A 17956-nucleotide genomic window follows, 5' to 3' on the forward strand; every position below is an offset into this window, starting at 1 on the left:
AGATCAAACCTGTTTAGCTTATAAAAGCTGGTGGGATCAAAGTACAACATGCTGTGGTGTCTTAAAAGAGCCAGCTAATAACTGCACAAAGATCAAGGAAAGGCAGCATGGAAGGTCCTTCTTAATCTGTTAATTCATTTAGATGATGGGAAAGAACCTACACTAGGTTCACAGACCAGCTGGAATGGATCCAGCTTCACCTCAGATTACAGCATCAGCTTTTCAATTCAGGACAGCTGGGTTCAAATTCAGTCTTGGGTCCAAAGTGAACTGAATTTCGCTGTCTCAGACTAAACTTTGTAGATTTTGGAGGTTTGGAATAGCCAGGGTTACTGCAGGTCAGGATTGACAGGCATCGGCAAAGCTGTGCACGAGGGCCCAGAGCTGGAATAGTTGCGTAGCCCTATATGTCAGGGCCCAGGGCTCAAATTCCCACCCAAATGCTAGTACAATGCAGGGAGTGAGACAGAAAGAGTGTGTAAGTGAGAAGGGCAGAAGCCCCAACCAAGTGACTGCTGCTCTCATGTGAATGCCCATCCTGAACACCCATGTCCTATGCCCTGCCTTCCTCTTCAAGTGCTGCGAGGACCTACTATGTGAGCAGATTAGGATTCCATCAGGAGACCCTTCTGCCCCTCCTCCTGTCCCTGTAACTCTCACCTCTACCTTCTCCCCCAGTGCAGCCCTGAGCAGCCGATGTGGCACATCAGAGCCTTTCCCTGAGCCTGCTCTAGAGAAGCCTTTGCCCTGACAGAGTGTCCAGCTGGAGTGTGAGACCAGCTGAGCTGGTAACTGCATAGCACATCACCCCTCTTCCTGCCCTGCATGCTCAGAGGAGCAGGCACCTGGGCCTCAGGTCACCCAGCTAGTTGAATGGAGGCCTTGCTGCAGCTAGGCCCTAGAACTGGAATCTCCATGGGCCTTGAAGCAAGTGATTGGAGGGTGTATGTAATGTGTCTGTGCGTGCATGTCCATCATGGGGAGCATGTGCTGCATGTCCGTGTGTGTGCTGGTCAATAAGCATACGCATGTGACTGTGAGTCTGCGCCCATTAATGCAAACTACTTCCAGTGAATGTGGCTGGAATTTCAAAGGGAATTCGCTCGTTTGGCCACAGTTGTCTCTTTTTTGCTCACTTTCCACCAACATCCCCATGACCACGCTTTACTGGCACGATCGATCATTCACAGAAAGGGAGTCCCAGAGAGTCACAGTCTGTGCCAGGAGTGCTTGAATGCTCATCCACTCAGGGAACACAAACAATAGCATAGGATTTACCTGACCAATCACCACTATGCAACAGAACTTGATTCTGGAATATTCATGATCCGTTCACTGCATATAATTCTTTAAAAAATAAAACAAAAACCCACCACTTGGAAAATCAATTGGAGGAAGCTGCAATCTACCCCCTCAGACACTCCAGTGCTGCCAGCCCTGGCTAAGGTGTCCCACCCTTATCACTGCTGACCTTATCCCTTTCACACTGACCCAGCAGCCAGGTATATAACAGGGAATAAAATGAGATTCACCTTGGAAGAAGGCAGCTAACAGGTATGGGAAAATAGCCCCTGAGAACCAGCTACTCACTGGGAGGGAGAAATCTGGCAAGTAGTGAGGCTGAGAGAGACCAACCATAGGGGTGATGGTGGACAACAAATTAGATAGGAGTTTGCCGTGATCTATGGAAGCACAGTCCAGGCATGGCATCATGACACAGACAGGTCACAGCATCCAGCATAGTGAGGCCCCAATCAGCACCAGGGTCTTTAGATGTTGCTGTGATACAATAATACAATAATAAATAATTATAATGTGGCCATGCCTGGAATCCTGCATTCACTTCTGGGCACCTTATTAACAGAAAGATGTAGACAAACTGGAAGGAGTTCAGCGAACAGCAGGGTAAATGATTAGGGGGCAGGAGGGATACACTTCGGAGGAAAGATTAACAGAGCTAACGATGTCTAGCTTGGCTAAGGGATGAAAGAGAAGGGATACGATAACAGTCTACAAACATCTGATGGGTGTGAACACTGAGGAGGGAGAAGAGCTACTGAGGCCAGGTCTACCCTAGTGAGCTTACAGAGGCACAGCTGTACCGATGCAGCTGCACTGCTGTAAGATCTCTCGTGTTGCCGCTCTACGCCGATGGGAGAGATTTCTCCCATTGACATAATTAAACCACCCCCAACGAGTGGCAGTAACTATGTCGGCGGACGAAGCTCTCCTGCCGACATAACACTGTCCACATCAGCGCTTCTCTTGGTGTAACTTATGGCGATCCGGAGGCTATTTTCCTTACACCCCCAAGTGACATAAGTTATACCGACAAAAGTCGTACTGTAGGCATAGCTTCAGGGGGTACAAGGGATGTAACTAGGAGGAATGGGATGTAACTAAGAAAGGGACTAGTCTGGATGAATATAAGGGAAAAATTCACATGCTTGTCAGCAGAGGGAGCTGGGTCTGATAAATCAGAAGGGTGCAAGATTTGCCCCTATTCCAATGGCTTTGCCCTGTGCTGTTCAAGAGGCATTTGCAGGACGTGTTACTGAATAAATCCAATTCAATTCAGGTGCCCACGTTGCATTGGAACACGCTGGCAGTAGCCAACAAATGGTATCGTAGCATCACCACGGCACAACACAAACAGCACGATGCCACCACAATAATATGTGACATCACTACAGCCCCCTGCTGTGCAAAGAACACAGTTTCAATATGACCTTGCCACTTCACGTGGGAGAGGAGTGGGTCACTGAGAAGAGTCTAGCTGAAGAGATCAGCAGATGGGAGGTGGAGAAGGGGAAGGAACCAGATCTGTAGAGCCTGCTGTTAAGTGCATCATGGAGGAACATGCTGTTGCAGGCTGTGACACACTCTAGCAATAAATACATGCCAGACTTTGACTTTTACTCCCTTGCATTTGCTAAGTTTATGAACTTCTCTCAGCATATATGATATGGCAATGACCCTAGAACAAATGAGCAAACACACAATAACAAATCACCATTCCTAGAAGTCACAAGCTACCCTACAACAACAATGGCTGGGCATAGCCTTCCAGGGGAAGCAGTGGGGGCAAAAGACATATCTGGCTTCAAGATTAAGCTTGATAAGTTTATGGAGAGGATGGTATAATGGGATAGCCTAATTTTGGCAATTAATTGATCTTTGACTATTAGCAGTAAATATGCCCAGTGGTCTGTGATGGGATGTTAGATGGGGTGGGATCTGAGATACTACAGAGAATTCTTTCCTGGGTGCTGGCTGGTGAGTCTTGCCCACATGCTCAGGGTTTAGCTGATCCCCATATTTGGGGTCAGGAAGGAATTTTCCTCCAGGGCGGATTGGCAGAGGCCCTGGGGGTTTTTCACTTTCCTCTGCAGCGTGGGGCACAGGTCACTTGTTGGAGGATTCTCTGCATCTTGAAGTCTTTAAACCACGATTTGAGGACTTCAGTAACTCAGACATAGGTTAGGGGTTTGTTACAGGAGTGGGTGGGTGAGATTCTGTGGCCTGCATTGTGCAGGAGGTCAGACTAGACGATCATAATGGTCCCTTCTGACCTTAAAGTCTAAGATTCTATGAGTCATGTGCAACCCTGCAATAACAAGCCAGTGTGTCCAGCTGAGCCTTCATCAGAAAAAAGCCCTATAAAAACAAAACATTGCATAGCCCATCATAAGCGAGTAACCCTGGAATAGCATACCATTGTGCACAGTCTAATGTTCGTGAGAAACCTGTCGATAATAAAACAGCATGTGCACTCTGAGTTTCAGAGCAACTCTACATTAGCAAGCCAGCTTGCACAGTTGCATTGCTCATGTGTAGCCCTACAGTAACACGGGGGGAAATCAACAAGATCCAGAGAACCAGATTACTTTCACTCTCCCTGTCTTGGGAATCAGCTGAAGATTCAAGTGAGTGCTGATTCTTACTGCATCCTTCCATCCTGCCGTGGCTTGAGTACAGATCCGGACATGCTTATAGAACCTGTGATGTGCGCATTGGTGAGCTGAACTCATTGCCTGTTACAGAAGGATCCCGGGGGTGCTGGCGGATAGGGCAGTGTCCTTTCCTGTCTCTCCTCCATTTGTTCCTGTCTCTTTAGATAAGGAGCAGATACTAGCTGTTTGCCCTAATTCATCTGTAATATTTGCTAATTATTTTAAGAGATGGCGACACTAACTTCTATTGATCTCATTAAAAGTAAAGGTCGTTGTGCAGCTCATTTCTCAGGGCTCAATATTACCTCCTCAGGCCAAAAGAATAGCATCGATTCTGGAACCTTAATCGAAGGTTAATTGGATTTGTGAGTGTGTTGCTTTTTTGGTCATTTTTAAAAAAAATCCTGCCTTTGCAGAGACCCAGTTAAACTGGTGTGAAATTAGAGAAGGGCACTGGAGACGTAAAGCCCTGATCTGGAGCTGCTCAGCATCAAGACTCTGAAATGGTCCTCAGTGAGGGTTTGGAATCAGAGGCCATAGGTCTTGAGCTTTCCTCTCCAACACTGAGCTGTTTAAAATCAAGACACAGCATCTTTGTGTAGTACAACATTATCATTGCACATTGTGTCACGTTGAGATAACGTTTAGGGAAGAAGGATGCAGTCAAGATGTAGATGTATGCAGGACTCCTGGGTTCTAGTCCCAGCTCTGCCTCACTGTGTGGTTGTGAGAAAATCATTTCCCCTCTCCGTGCCTCAGTTTCCCCATCAGAATAATGGGGAGAATGCTATTAATCACCTCCCCGGGGAGTTGCGAGATTAAACCCATTGGAATCTGCAAAGTGCTATGGAAGGGGTAGGGAAGGGCACAGAAGTGTTATTTATTTATTGTATACATTTGTGCTGTAACTTCGTGACATCTGAAATGGAGTCAGGGCTCACTTTCCCCTATATGGAAAGTGAGTATAGGGAGTATATTTCTTTGGAGTTAATGTAAAATGCATCTCCGAGACTCCTTGGGAACTGACTGATGTTGATGCTTGAGATTGACTGACAGTCTGAACAGCCCTCATCTCTGTTTTAACCGTTTGCTGGGTGTCCTTGTACTGCTCAGGCGCCTGTATTGCCAGTAGCAGCTCTCGCTATCTCTCCTTACTAGTGTCTGGCATTTTTTGCACTAAGCTTTAACAGGGGCAAATTAAAACGATCTCTAAGGAAACTGCTCCCCAAACTGAAGGGTGAGGTATAAGCAGCAAGAGCAGCTGATCTCTTCAGCATTCTTTTCTGTGCTCCCTTTCTGAAAACACTCCAGCATTATGAGCACAAATGCTCAAGAAATGTGAGGTTTCAGCTCTGGTATACACAATGGAGGGCTCCACCTCTGTGCAGGGGGCTAGCCAAGTGCACCACAGAAATCCCACTTGCATATAAGTGATGCATGGGCCTTACATTGGTACTGTGTACAGTGAGGAATCCCACCTCAAGAGAACATTTCACATTGTCTATTTGTCAGCACTCAGATGAGTGCCAGACACTTTACAAACCGAAGAGGAAGACCCGGTCCCACCCCTGAAGAGCTTACCATTTCAGATGATTCAATGAGTGGAGACAGCAAACAGCAAGAAGCGGATGCGGCGGCAAAGAACAAGGATTATAGCAACAGGTGCCTGCAGTTACTCAGCTTAGGTCCCTTGGTGGTTTGCTTTTACTTTTGATTAATATAAAATATATCATTGACTGAATGTTATTTGTAACATTCACAATCTACAAGCAGGTGGCTGGCGACAGGAGGCACACGGTACCATTTCTGTTTGCCGACTGGATGGCTTGTGTAACTAATCGACACAGCACAAACTACAAGTTGTGAATCTCTCAGTGGAATCTACAATTGGACAGTTGAGCTGTGCTAGTTAGTTACACCAGCTACAGCTCAACCTGTGAGCTGTATGTTCATTTACGACACGCACAGCTTGCACAATCTGCTGATCAAGAGCTCTCTGGGTGAGACAGGTGACAGAACCTCCGTTTGGATAAACAGGAGAAGCCCAAACAGAAAGGTTCGGATAAGAAGGACTGTGAGTTTTATGGGGGCAAGTCTCTTTAAGTGAGTCAATTAAAGTTTGAGTGGGTTCAGCGTGGTGGCACCTGTTCCATCAAGGAGGGGGTTCTTTAGAAGGACGTACTCTGAACAACCTCATTCTTCTTTACTTTCCTGCAGCAAACATGCCATAAGTTCCTGGATCCCTGTTTGCTCTCCCCCATCCTGGCCCACAAATGCTCTGATCTCCTGAAACAGAGAGAGTCCATTTCCAAAAATATCCAGGTCTTATCCCCACACACCCTTCCTTGCCTCTAGATTACAGCAAACTAATTTCTCTGAGACCCATGCTCCCCTCCCACCGTTAATATCCCAGCTGCGTTCTTCTCCTCGGCTGTGCTTGCACATGAATAGGTAACTGTTCCACAGGCAGATATTTCAGTGTTTGCACTTGTCTTTAGAAATCAAAGCCTTCTCTGATTAAATGCCATTACAGTCCAGCGCTTGGACGGCTCCAGAGAGATTAATGTGCTTTTGGGCAGCTTTAATGATAATCCTGCTACAGACGGCATTAAGTAAATGTCAGTAACCTGGTTTGAAGGGAGCTTTCACCTCAGGGATCCTTTCCATTTAGAGGAGAAAGGCTCAGCTTGCTCTTCAAGTCTGCGTTACTGCATGAGAGAAATCCTGCTTGCTGAGGACTCCTCTCCCCCCATCCAGTTAAAAACAGTATGGAAGAAGCATGCCTGAGAGAGAGATTTTATCCACAACTCCGTACTGTTGTTTTGTTGACAATTAATAAAAGAGTTAATCTTTTTTTAAAACTGCACGTGTGTAAGTGAGCAGTTAAGTGGTGTCTCCGGGAACCGAGATGGCCTGCGTAAATACCCCATTGAAGCACAGAGCTGCAGTAACTGCACAGACTGACCAGGCAGACAATAGCCCAGGGGTTTTTGCACCCCGCAGAAGCAGACCTTTTTTAAAACCAACCGCTGGAAACATTACGACAATATCTTTGGGGCTGGCACAAAGCCAGCATGCTGGGAGGTTTCATCTCAACATGGCACCAGCGCACTGAGATGTGGTAACGCAGCCTTCCCAATGGCGTAAATACGATAGCTGGAATAAGAGCCAGCTCGAATTTCCAACAAGGCTCCAAATGAACCCCTCCATGCCACTGAAAGCTTTTGTGAATTGGAAAAAGTGCAGTTAGCTTAGTCTTTACATTATTCTGTCACATCCAGACACCAAAATGCCCCAGAGAAAGGCTATGCTTGTGCAGATTCCAGTCTGATCGGGAGCAGGAAACCCTAGAAAGCTGACAAGAATGCCTGCTCCCCTCCCCTCCCCTGGGCTTTCCCAGACAACTTTGCAGCCCCAAGCTGTTAGGATGGAAGTCAGATAAGCAGCTGGACTTTAGGGGGCTCAACTTGCACCGACTCTCCAGGCTTCCAGAGCTGAGGTGGACTGACCTCCGTAAAACTTGGAGAAGCTTCCAAATGTGGATCCAAATGTTGCTCTGGACCCCTATTTCTAATGGGTCAAAACCAAACCCCAGATCCAAACTCAAGACTTGGGCAATGTTACAATCTGGATCAGAATGTTGTGGGTCAGACTCATCTCTGCTTCTGACATTCTCCTATCACCAGGCTTTGTGCAAGGACTTTATCTCAGGGGGAAGAGAGCTGCACAAGATACATCTCCCCAAAGGAAGGGAGAAGGCACCTCTGAATGACTGGCTAGGCCTTGTCTGGGAGAAGGCCAAAATCCAGCTAGTAGATGGTCAAATCTTTCTAAAGGTTTTACCCCTACTTGTGGCATGACAATCTCCACCTCCAAAATGTCAATAGAGCTCCTTGTTGACTTGCTCTTCTGCAGCAGGAGCTCTTCTATGCTGGCCAGACCCTGAGAATACAAGATATGGGGGCTCCAGCAGCAGGCAGGGAGGGAGGGAGGGAGAGGGTTGATCTCAGTCTTTCAGAAAAGTCACCAAGTGGCTGCCTCAGGGGGTTGGGCATGAAATATAGACCCTTGTTCTTCTAGGTTACCAATTCCAGTGCAGCCTCATGGCAAAGGCAAGGAGCAGGGTGGATCAGAGCGGTCAACGGATAATAGGATATGGAGCTGTCCACTCTCTCTCTGTCTATGGTGTTTTTAAAGTATCTTTCACTATGGTTTTTAAGTGCCAGACCTCTAGGTTGCCAGTTCAAATCAGGCATTGGCTCTCTAAGTTATCAGCCTCAGCAGTGAGGCCGAACACTGAACAGGTCATGGAACGTGAACTTCCTGCTCCTCCCTAGAAGGAGTTGCTTCAGAGCAGTGGAAGCTGCTTTCCCTCCTGCTACTCATGCTGCACTTGTCCGAGGGGGGCAGAGAGACCTTCAGTTTCCAGGCTGTCAATTTGGCACCACTCACCAGCATTGAGCTCACTCTGAAAGGAGTTTCTCTCACAGATCGGCTTGGGAGCTGAGGAACAGGCACCCACCACAGAGATCAGTCCAACAGGAAAGGCTGGATCTCAGGGTTAACCATGCAGAGATGTTTCCTAATTATGTTTCCGTGACTAGAGCTGGCTGCTCCTGTCTGGAACAAACTTTTGGCCTAGACTGATTATGTGGTTGATCAAAGCAAGGCTGCAAAGTCCCCACTGGGTTAAGGTGAATGGAGGTGGGTGAGGGATCTGCTGGGGACTGGGCTCTTTTAGTCTCCCTTGATTGCAAAGTCAGTGAACCATCAGCGCCTCATGGGTCACACTGGGACGGCTCTTCACAGACCAGACATATCACAGAGCTAGTCACAGATGCATTTAGCTTGGTAAACACAAGACAACTTCCCTGTAGCAAAGCCTACACAAGAAATGCAATGTGTGTGCTGTGCCCACTGCTGATGAGACACATCCCCAATGCTGTAGGGTTGGGATGCAGGCCTCAATTAGCCTGTGATGGGGCACGTACCCCACACAGGCCCAGAAGGGGTTAATGTGGGCATGAGAGGCCAATTAACATACCTGGCAGTACCTGCAAGAGAGGGACAGAGAAAGCTAGGCTGAACTGATAATGAAGGCCAGCTGGGGAGGGGCTGAGTGGTGATTATAAAGGCAAGAAGTTTGTAATGGAAAGGGGGTGCCAGGAGAGAGTCTGCACTCACTCTTGGGGGGATAGAAGTAGTAAGAAGCCATCCAGGGAGGCAGCAAGGAGTTTGAGGGAGTAGACCTTGCTGTCAACTACCGGGTTTCTTGGCAGGAACCAACAGTAGAGGGAACCCCCCAGAAAGTAAGGACCACAGAGCCCAGAGACAGAGGGAAGACATACTATAAGATCATTGGACTATAGCTTGATTGGACTCTGTTATCCTGGAAGGGGTGGACTAAACCACTACCTGGCTGGAGGGCCAAGCTGCAGGAAGAGAGACCACCTCCCCGACGGAGCGACCACTGTCAGTGGGTGCCATAGGGGAGACAGTTGCTACACCACGCCTGGCCACAAGGAGGTGCACCTGCGGGGAGTGAACCCCGTGACACAGCCTAGGGATGCAAATGTGCATGGCAAGGCTAAGGGCCTGAACTGCAGCTCCCAGAGGGGAGCCCTGCGCTTGGGTGCAAGTGCTATTAGAGAGGCTCCACTGTCTCAGCCAGCTGCACGTGCCATGCAAAGAACCTGTGTGTAAGTGAGTGAGAGACTACGCCGTCCGCTGCCAGGGTGAGCTAGGTGAGGAAGCTCTCTGAATAAAAATGGGGGCCTGACCAGCCATATTGCAGGGAAAATACAAAGTGCTCTGCACTTGCCCTTGGCTTGTCCAACATGACGACAAGAAGCCTATGGCTGGGAGGGGCGTGCCTCCTCTCCAATTCAGCATCAAGATTCGCCTTGTTTTGTTCCTTGCGCTTTCCTAACTTGAACTCCCCAGCAGACATGTTTCAGAAGGCAGCTGCCTCCCTTTACTGGGCAAGGGTCTGTTGCCTCTCATTGGCTCAGTTTGCTACAATGTAAAGGAACAGGTGAAATGCAGATCAGCTGGGAGGAGTAGGGAGACACTAGTCCTGGTCCCCACCTGCCCAATGCTTCCCTGATAACTCTGTGTGCCAAGGTAGTCAGGGAGGTGCCTGATGCCTTCTGGGGACAGTTGAGAGGACACAGACAACTTCCTAGCCTGGAAGGGGCTAACACACAGATAGTTCCCTTCCCCCAGCTGTTCTTTGGAACATCCTTAATTGGCGGTGAGTGAACTCTGCCATGGATAAAAAGGGAGGGGACGGATGAGGCTTCCAGACTTCAGAGCCGAGCGGAGGGACAGATTAAGTACAATTGATTTTATGCTGTAGCTCTTTGATAGCTAGTCAACCAAGTGGTGCTTTGAGGCTCATCAATAGCGCACAGGGGAAAAGGCTGGCAGCACTGACTCAATCAACACTCACAGATTGGGAAGGGAGGGTTGACACATTGTTCAATGGCTCAAAAACCTTCCCCCAGGCCTGTTCTCAGCCCTTTCAGGAGGTAATATCTTGCTTTCCTCCAGTCCCTTTCATGTCAAGGAACCCAAAATGCTTTATCAACTTCATGCCATACATAGAAAACACTTCACCCATCACTGAAATGCTGCCACCTCTGGGATGAAACATGGCAACTGTTTAATAGTGTATAGCAACATTATACAACTGTTTAGGACAGGAAGTGCAGAGGAAAACTGTACTCAGTTTCAACCACAGAGGGGACTAGAGAAGCAGATTTAGGGAAGCAAAATATAATGACCCAATTGGAATCTGGGCAGCACACTAAGGTTAACACTGTGACTCTTGCAAACTCTTTAATAACCATGATCTGCTGTGACCTCAGTTGTATCGCTCTTTCAAAAGATGCTATCTGAAGCCAAGCAGAGACCCCTAAATCTAGTTAGGGATGTAAGCTAAATTCCAACAATGTTGCAACTTAAAGGCAAAAGTCCTACCAGCACCCCCACTTTAAAGACGGTTAAAGTTCTGCCAAAATGCAGAAGAGAGAAGAGGAAGGATGCTGTGTCAGAAGGTGACCCTGTTTCCTAGAATAACATGAATTGCCATCATGGAACAAACCAACAGTCCACCTATTATCTGAGCCAGATACTCACACATTGTCCTGTCTCCTACAACGAACCACAGCACAGGCTGCAGAAAAAGATGTGAAGTCTCTTTAGTCAATCCATACAACTCTGCAATCCTACAAGGTAGATGGGTTGGGGGGAGGACCTTTCTGATCCCAACAAGTGGTCATCTCTTATGCCCTGAAGCACAAGAATTGAGAGTTCTCTCTCAGATGTATCACTACAGATGCTGTTCTATTTATGTGCGTGTCATCCCTTTTTGGTTCTTCATGGACAATCAGTCTCAGCGATACCACGGTCTAATAACATCACCATTTCCATCTCTATGCAACACCCTCAGTGTCTGACCTCAGAGATGGGTGACAATTTACCTCATTGACGTCAATGCTGTTCCTCTCCATATAGGCCCTGTCATTCACCTGCCCGCCTTCCACAAACTCCATGAGAAGGACGCGCCTGGTTGACAGCTCCCAGTAGATCCTAGGGACCTGGAATGGGATGATGGAGCGTTAGGCCAAATCATGGAACAGCAACAGCAAGGGAGTCATGCACCAGTGAGGAAAAGAGGAAGGAAGAAAGGAACTTTATAGTGGAGGTGAAAAGGACCCATGTTCTCTCCCCATTTGCAAGAAGGGATGCCACCACATCCACCCACATGGGTTCTTTTCCTTGGTCACTTTAACTGCATTTAATGCTGGTGAAAACCACTGGAGACCACAGGCCTCTCCCCACCGCACAGTGAGTGTGGGCAGAGGCAACGCACCTAGACCCAATATCAGGCACTTTAAAACCACAATGGTCTCAGCAACTCCATTTCCTGTCCACATTTAAGACCTCACTCTCCAAGGCACTGAGCACTTGCGACATCCACTGGTATCCGTGGGTGTTGTTAGATGCTCAGTCCTTCTCAGGGTCAGGCTTCTAACTATTACCTGTCGCATGCATCTGAGTCACATTGTCGGTTCCTCAGGGGACGAACCCTTGTTCTTATTTGTTGTGCACAGTGCACACAGCTCTATAAATGATAAGTAATCATCACTGGTATCTCGAAGGTGCCCTTTGGAACACCAATGGACCCAGGCAGACAAGCCCCATGCACTTCAAGCTGTCAGCAATTGAAACGGGAGAAAAATTAAGCCTCACAAATAAGGGGTTTGTCACAGAAACCCTGGGAGACCCGTAGGCATCTCATTGCAAATGTGACACTGTCACACAACCGCAAAACGTCACAGCGCTTTCCGCTCAAGCTGCAGTAAATTGTCTGAGTGAAGTACAAAGAGGTGGCCCAAGTGTTGCACAGAGACTCAGCATAACCGGAGTCCTAAAGCAGCTTGGCTCCTTTTCCATAAGCACCAGCTTGCACCTCCTACCATATTCTGTGCAGGCTGAGACTCCTGCTGTTGATGAACAAGCCAGATTGCTAATGCTCCCACTGGAGAGAGCTTCACCTCATGGCACCCTCCGTTAGCAGGGCTAAACTGGAGCCACCTTAGCGGAATGGATGCACTATGCTATGGAGTGGGCCCACTAATCCCACAGCAAGGGTCCATGACCCTGAGGCAAGCCTGAGAGAGGGAAGCAGTGCTGCCCACCTAGTATGACTGAGGCCAGGGGAACCAGCCATGCCACTGTAGCTCATCACAACCCCTAAGCTGGCAGCATTTGTTTTATAACTTCAGTTCTGAGGGGCTGTGGTTAGTGAAAGTGGCTTCAACCTCACCTGCTGCCCTCCAGAACTCCAGTTCTTGTTCTCTTCACAGCTCCACGAATGCCCCTCACTCCTGACCTGCAGCCTCTCCTGCTATTCCAGTCCTATGCCCACGACGCCTCGATCCTGTCCCCTAGCAGCCCCTGCTATTCTAGCCCAGGTCCCTTTCACCCAGCTCTTCCAGGGCTCCTCAGTCCTGCTGTGCAATGCTCCCTACAACCTTCATGTGTTAGCTGCCTGGGATTTGAGGCCATATGTCCAACATGAAAGGCAAGTGCACTTACCCCCAGTCTCCCCTAGATCCATCCCATCTGGACTTTTATTATTTTGAAACTTGTCAGGAATTTAAAAGCCCCATAGCCACTGGACACAGACTCCAAAATTAACAGGTTCCCCAGCTCCTACAGTTACCTGGAGCACTAGCTCCTAAACATACTGATCCCAATGGCTTTAGAGGATTTCAATTCCAAGCTGACACTCATCCCCGTCTTGAGATTTACAGTGGAGGGTTAGGAGGGTTACTAAGCCCCATACAAGCATTTGGAAATGCGAGGCAAACTCTTTGGTAATTCCTGAATTACTCACAGATGTTTGGCTGTAATGCCAGTGCATGGAAACAATTTATCTCTGGCTTTAGAAGCTCAACTGGGTTCACAGCAAAAAATCCACTCCCTAGCTTAGTTGTGTGTTTAGGAAAATTAATGATACAGGAGCCCAAATCTCCTGTTGCCTATGTGTTGATGAACACGTCTCAGAATCGGCAGGTCAGATGGGAGGATCCATTATTTAGCCATCTCACAGCAATTTGTTATTGTTACCTGGGTAAATATCCTGACAGCTCTTTAAACCATGAGGACCTGATTGGCCATCTCCATGGGGATTTACTCCATAATATCCTACTTACAACAGCGATGGACACAGCTTTCCAAGATGCATCACTTTTGATAAGCATCTCCTCAGCAGAATTGTCAGTACTTGGCCTCCTGCCACACCAATGTCCCACTGGGTTGTAACTGTGCTTAGGAAAGGCAGTCACATGGTGCCACTGAGCTCCAAAAGGATCATCCCATGCCCACAGCCAGGATATGAGGAATCACAGGACAGGCAGGAGGGACTAGGGAAGCAACACCCTGCAAAACCTGATGCAAACTCACATGGTCTTGGGCATCTGTCACTTTCACCAGGAAGTGAAAGGCAAAGGGAGAGAGTTGTGTTGATGCATACGTGCTTGTGTCATGTGAGTGCATTTGTTACTATGTCTTTGTGTGTGCGCAAATGCATTTGCATGCCAGTGTCTGAGTGTGCATATGACTAGGTGTGTTTATATGCACATGTGGAAGCATGAGGATGGGCATTGTGCATGCAAGTTTCAGTGTGTGTATGTGGGGTAAATTTGTGCACACCCCTGAGCATTTCAGTGAGGGACCTGTGGGCATATGCACTTACTCACATGGCTGTCTATATGGTGATGAGCATGAGAGGACTATGTAGGTATGCATGTGGGCAGATGAGTGTTGGTTTTTGAAGAGACAGATGTGTGTGTCGCTGTAGCTGTGCATCAGTGCATAGGGTGGGCAGAGTTTGTGCATAGGGGAGCTGTGTTTGGCTATGGATGTGCACACATGAAGAGGGGTTCCGTATGAGCACTGGGTGAGGGTATTTGTGTGCGGTGGGGGTGGATTGAGGGGGAAGTGTCCTTCCTCCCACTGCAATATGCATGGGCTCTCTCGCTCAACATACCTGCTCCCTTCCCCCTCGCCCCGGCTTCATTAGTTACAGCCCAGCTCTTCTGTTTGAACTCCATTTCTAGCCCTTGCTTCAGAGGAAACCCAGGAAAGGTGCCATCAGATGGCCCAGCAGCTAATGGCAAATTCACAGTGGTCACGACAAGGCGAAGACCTGATGGAATCAATCTCCCTGGCCCAGGAGGGGACAATCTAACCCAGAAGTGGGCAGGGCTGGATGGCTCAGAGACGATGAGTCACAGGGTACAGGGACTTTGATCCCCAAGTCCAAATTTTGAACCAGCCCAGAGTGGTAGTGACAGAAAGCTGTTACCATCTTCCAGGTGTTCAGTGGCTTGCAGTATGAAAATGAGTTGGAGAGTCTCAGCTCAGTTCCTAGCCAGCCTCAGTGAGAAGCCCAGCATCGAATGGGCCATGGGGACTGAACTCCCCTCACTCCACCTGGTTCCTCCAGGTCACGGATGAGGCACATTGATGGGCCTGATCAGGCCATCAGTCTCCAGCACTGGTGATCCAGCACTATCACCAGCATTACATTCACTTCAAAACAGAAGATTGTTGCTATACATCATTGTCCTCCCGCAGTGAGCTGATGTGCCATCCCTGACTCTTGCCTGCGCATGCACATAAATTAGCACACGCACACACACACCCATGTGACATGCACACGCTCTCCTACCTTCAGGAAGTCAAAGTCCTTGAGCATGTGGGCCACCTTTTCTGCATTCCTCCCCTCATTGAGGAAGTCCAACTCCAGGGGCAAATTCTTCTTAGCTTCATCCACCAGCCACATGAACTCAAAGTCTGGGAAGATCTGCTTCACGGTCAGCAGGAGAATCTGAAATCAAGAAAGTGATGGATCAGCTGCACCACTGCTCCCGAGCTGCTCAGCAGGCAGCATTACAGGACCAGGCAGCAATACGCAGCCCCCTGCACCCAGAGCTGCGCCTGGCCTCTTTTCTCTACAGTCAGGAGCCCCTTGCTCTTAACTGAGGCTGAGTACAGTTCCCACCTTCAGTGCTCCGAACCTGGCAAGGGAGAGAATGAGTCACAGAAATGCACGCGCATCTCTCTCACACACTAGCTGCAGGTGTATTCGCTACGGAATGGCTCTCTCGTACACACCCCTGTTGTCACAGGGCAAACCTGCTTTGTCCCACATTGCCTGAGGACCAAAAAAACCAAACGCCTCCAAATAACTTTGGGGCTAATACACTGTCACAGTGCAACAGGGCGATGCAATTGGCTTCTCCTGGAAGACAAGGTCTGGTCTGTTGCACCCACACTAGCTGTGACCAACATGCCTGCTGAGCTGTTAAATGGTAGAAAAGCCACCCAAGGGAAGCAGTAGGAGCCCCACTGCATGGTGCATTTAAAACTAGACAAGGCAAAGCCCTGGAGGATAGGCTGTATGGTGTGATCATCCTGGCCCCTGAAGGGGTCAGACTAAGTGACCCGCAAGGTCTTTTTTGAATGTCTGATTCCTGTGATTTGATGAGTCACTGTTCAGTTTCATTTAATGGCCTTCAGCTAATGTGAAATAGGAACATCTAAAATAAGGCCTGTCACCTTTACATTACTCCTTACGCTGCTAAGCAAGAACTTCGCTGACACAGGAAAATGCCACTGGGCAGTTCAGAAATGAAGGCCAATTTTCTTTACAGATAAAAGGCTGCAGCCCTTGCAAAAACACTCCCTACAAGGGTCAGGGCCCACCCTCAGCTGTCCTGGGGTTTTGACTTATTAACCTTTCAGATTGAAATTGGCAGTGCTGCCTAAGGGATCTGGATACCCAGTTCCCATTAAAATGAATAGTTACTGGGCAGTCAGACTCCTTAGGTGACTTTGCAAATCTTAACTTAAATGTTTAATGGACATTTCTGTTTACAGAAATACTTAATAAAGTACAAGACCAGAAAGAGGAAATCTAGGGGGGGCAAATGATGGACAGTCCTTCCTACAGGAAATAGAGGATGACCCAGCAAGATGGTTCTTCAAATACAGGAGACTGCATTTGGTGGCATAATCCTAGTTATAAAATGTTCTAGCAAAAAATTCCTGTGTTCAGTTAAGGGACACAGTCAGCATAAAACTCAAGTAAAGCTGTGTAAATTGCTGCAGCTCTACTGATTTCAGTGGCCAGCTGACAGCAGCTGAGGCTCTAGATCCATATCTTTAAAAAAAAAATCATTCAGTTTATTATTAAAGCCACCTGAGAGTCCTAAAACGGAAAGACTTTTTAAAAAGTAATTCACTTTGCATGGTTTATACCATCTGTTTTGTTCTTCACTAAGCCAGGAAAATGAAAATAGACCCGTCTGTGTGTGAATCTAGACTGTTTCACTTCCTGGCTCAACACTGCGAGTTAGGGTTTCCTGCACTGCACTGGGAATGTTTGCAAAGCACATAGAAAGGCAACTACCATTGAAATGTAAAACAAAAATAAATTCATGAACTATTTCTGCTCCTGTTCAGCTGTGTGAAACCGTTTATTCACATCCCCCTCCAACTTCTCTTATCTAAATGTCAGTCCTAAACTCAGTCCACAGTGTCCTTTTAAAAATGTAATCACTGGGTTTCAGATCTTATTGAATGATTTTCTCCCATTATGTCTGGGGGCATAAATCCTCTCAAATTTATGTCACCCAAATGAAATGTAACCAGTGATCTCCATTTACGCGTGCACAAAAACTTTCCAGGGCTGTAGGATTACTGCACTGATGCTTGTGATCAGAACATTTATATGCTGTTTTCTGCTTTTTTAAATAATTATTCAAGTCTATTTAATGACTTTAAAATTAACAGGGTCATACTTAATAGCAATTTGTCTGGCCCGTTTCAAGAGCTGTCTAGAATACAGTCCTGGAATAAGGGTGTGTGACGTTGCACTCCATATCGTTTTATGAAAATGTGCTAATGAGTGTGAATACAATGTAACTGGAATAGGCTTCATGCAAAAGGTCTCTTGTAAGGTATCATTACAAAGCTTATAATCTACTGCGTGTGGTCATCCTATTTGTATGAACGTATCATTCTTGTATCTGAAACTAGGAATATAAAATATAACTCTGTTATAGTTATGTAAAGTGTGGGCCATTAATGGTGGTTTAGAATCTTGATGGCTCCCATCAACTAGGACAACTGACTGTAGATGGCTGTTTACTTGCAGCCTTCCTGTGAGTCACGCCAGGAAGAATGAAGGCTTGGGGTCTCACAGGACACCATGTCACCTGGTACTGGAATCCATCTTAAAGCTGGTACTTTTCCATTTAGGAGGGGTGGGGACTCAAGGAGACAAAAGATTCCTGCCTTGTGCCAAAGGTATATAAGGGGGTGGAACAGAACAAAGAGGGGGCAGTTATGAGAAATCCCCTAGCCACACCTGAGCTGGAACAAGGACTTTACAAGGGGAAAGGATTGGGCCCAGATTAGAAAGG

General features: G+C 47.6%; 1 protein-coding gene across 6 annotated transcripts in view; it reads right to left on the minus strand.

Annotated features, from left to right (window-relative positions):
* Positions 1 to 17956, minus strand: part of ADCK1 (aarF domain containing kinase 1) — a 135178-nt gene that overhangs the window by 10173 nt on the left and 107049 nt on the right. For 5 of the 6 annotated variants that reach the window (XM_045016737.1, XM_045016738.1, XM_045016740.1 and 2 more), the window contains 2 exons: positions 15199 to 15357; positions 11438 to 11554 (listed from right to left, as the gene is read on the minus strand). In XM_045016737.1, coding sequence (XP_044872672.1) covers positions 11438 to 11554; positions 15199 to 15357 — 276 coding nt within the window. The remainder of the gene's footprint in view (positions 1 to 11437; positions 11555 to 15198; positions 15358 to 17956) is intronic. The other variant, XM_045016736.1, reaches the window with a different exon arrangement.

This window comes from Mauremys mutica, chromosome 4 (genome assembly GCF_020497125.1).
Source record: "Mauremys mutica isolate MM-2020 ecotype Southern chromosome 4, ASM2049712v1, whole genome shotgun sequence".
Lineage (NCBI taxonomy): Eukaryota > Metazoa > Chordata > Testudines > Geoemydidae > Mauremys > Mauremys mutica.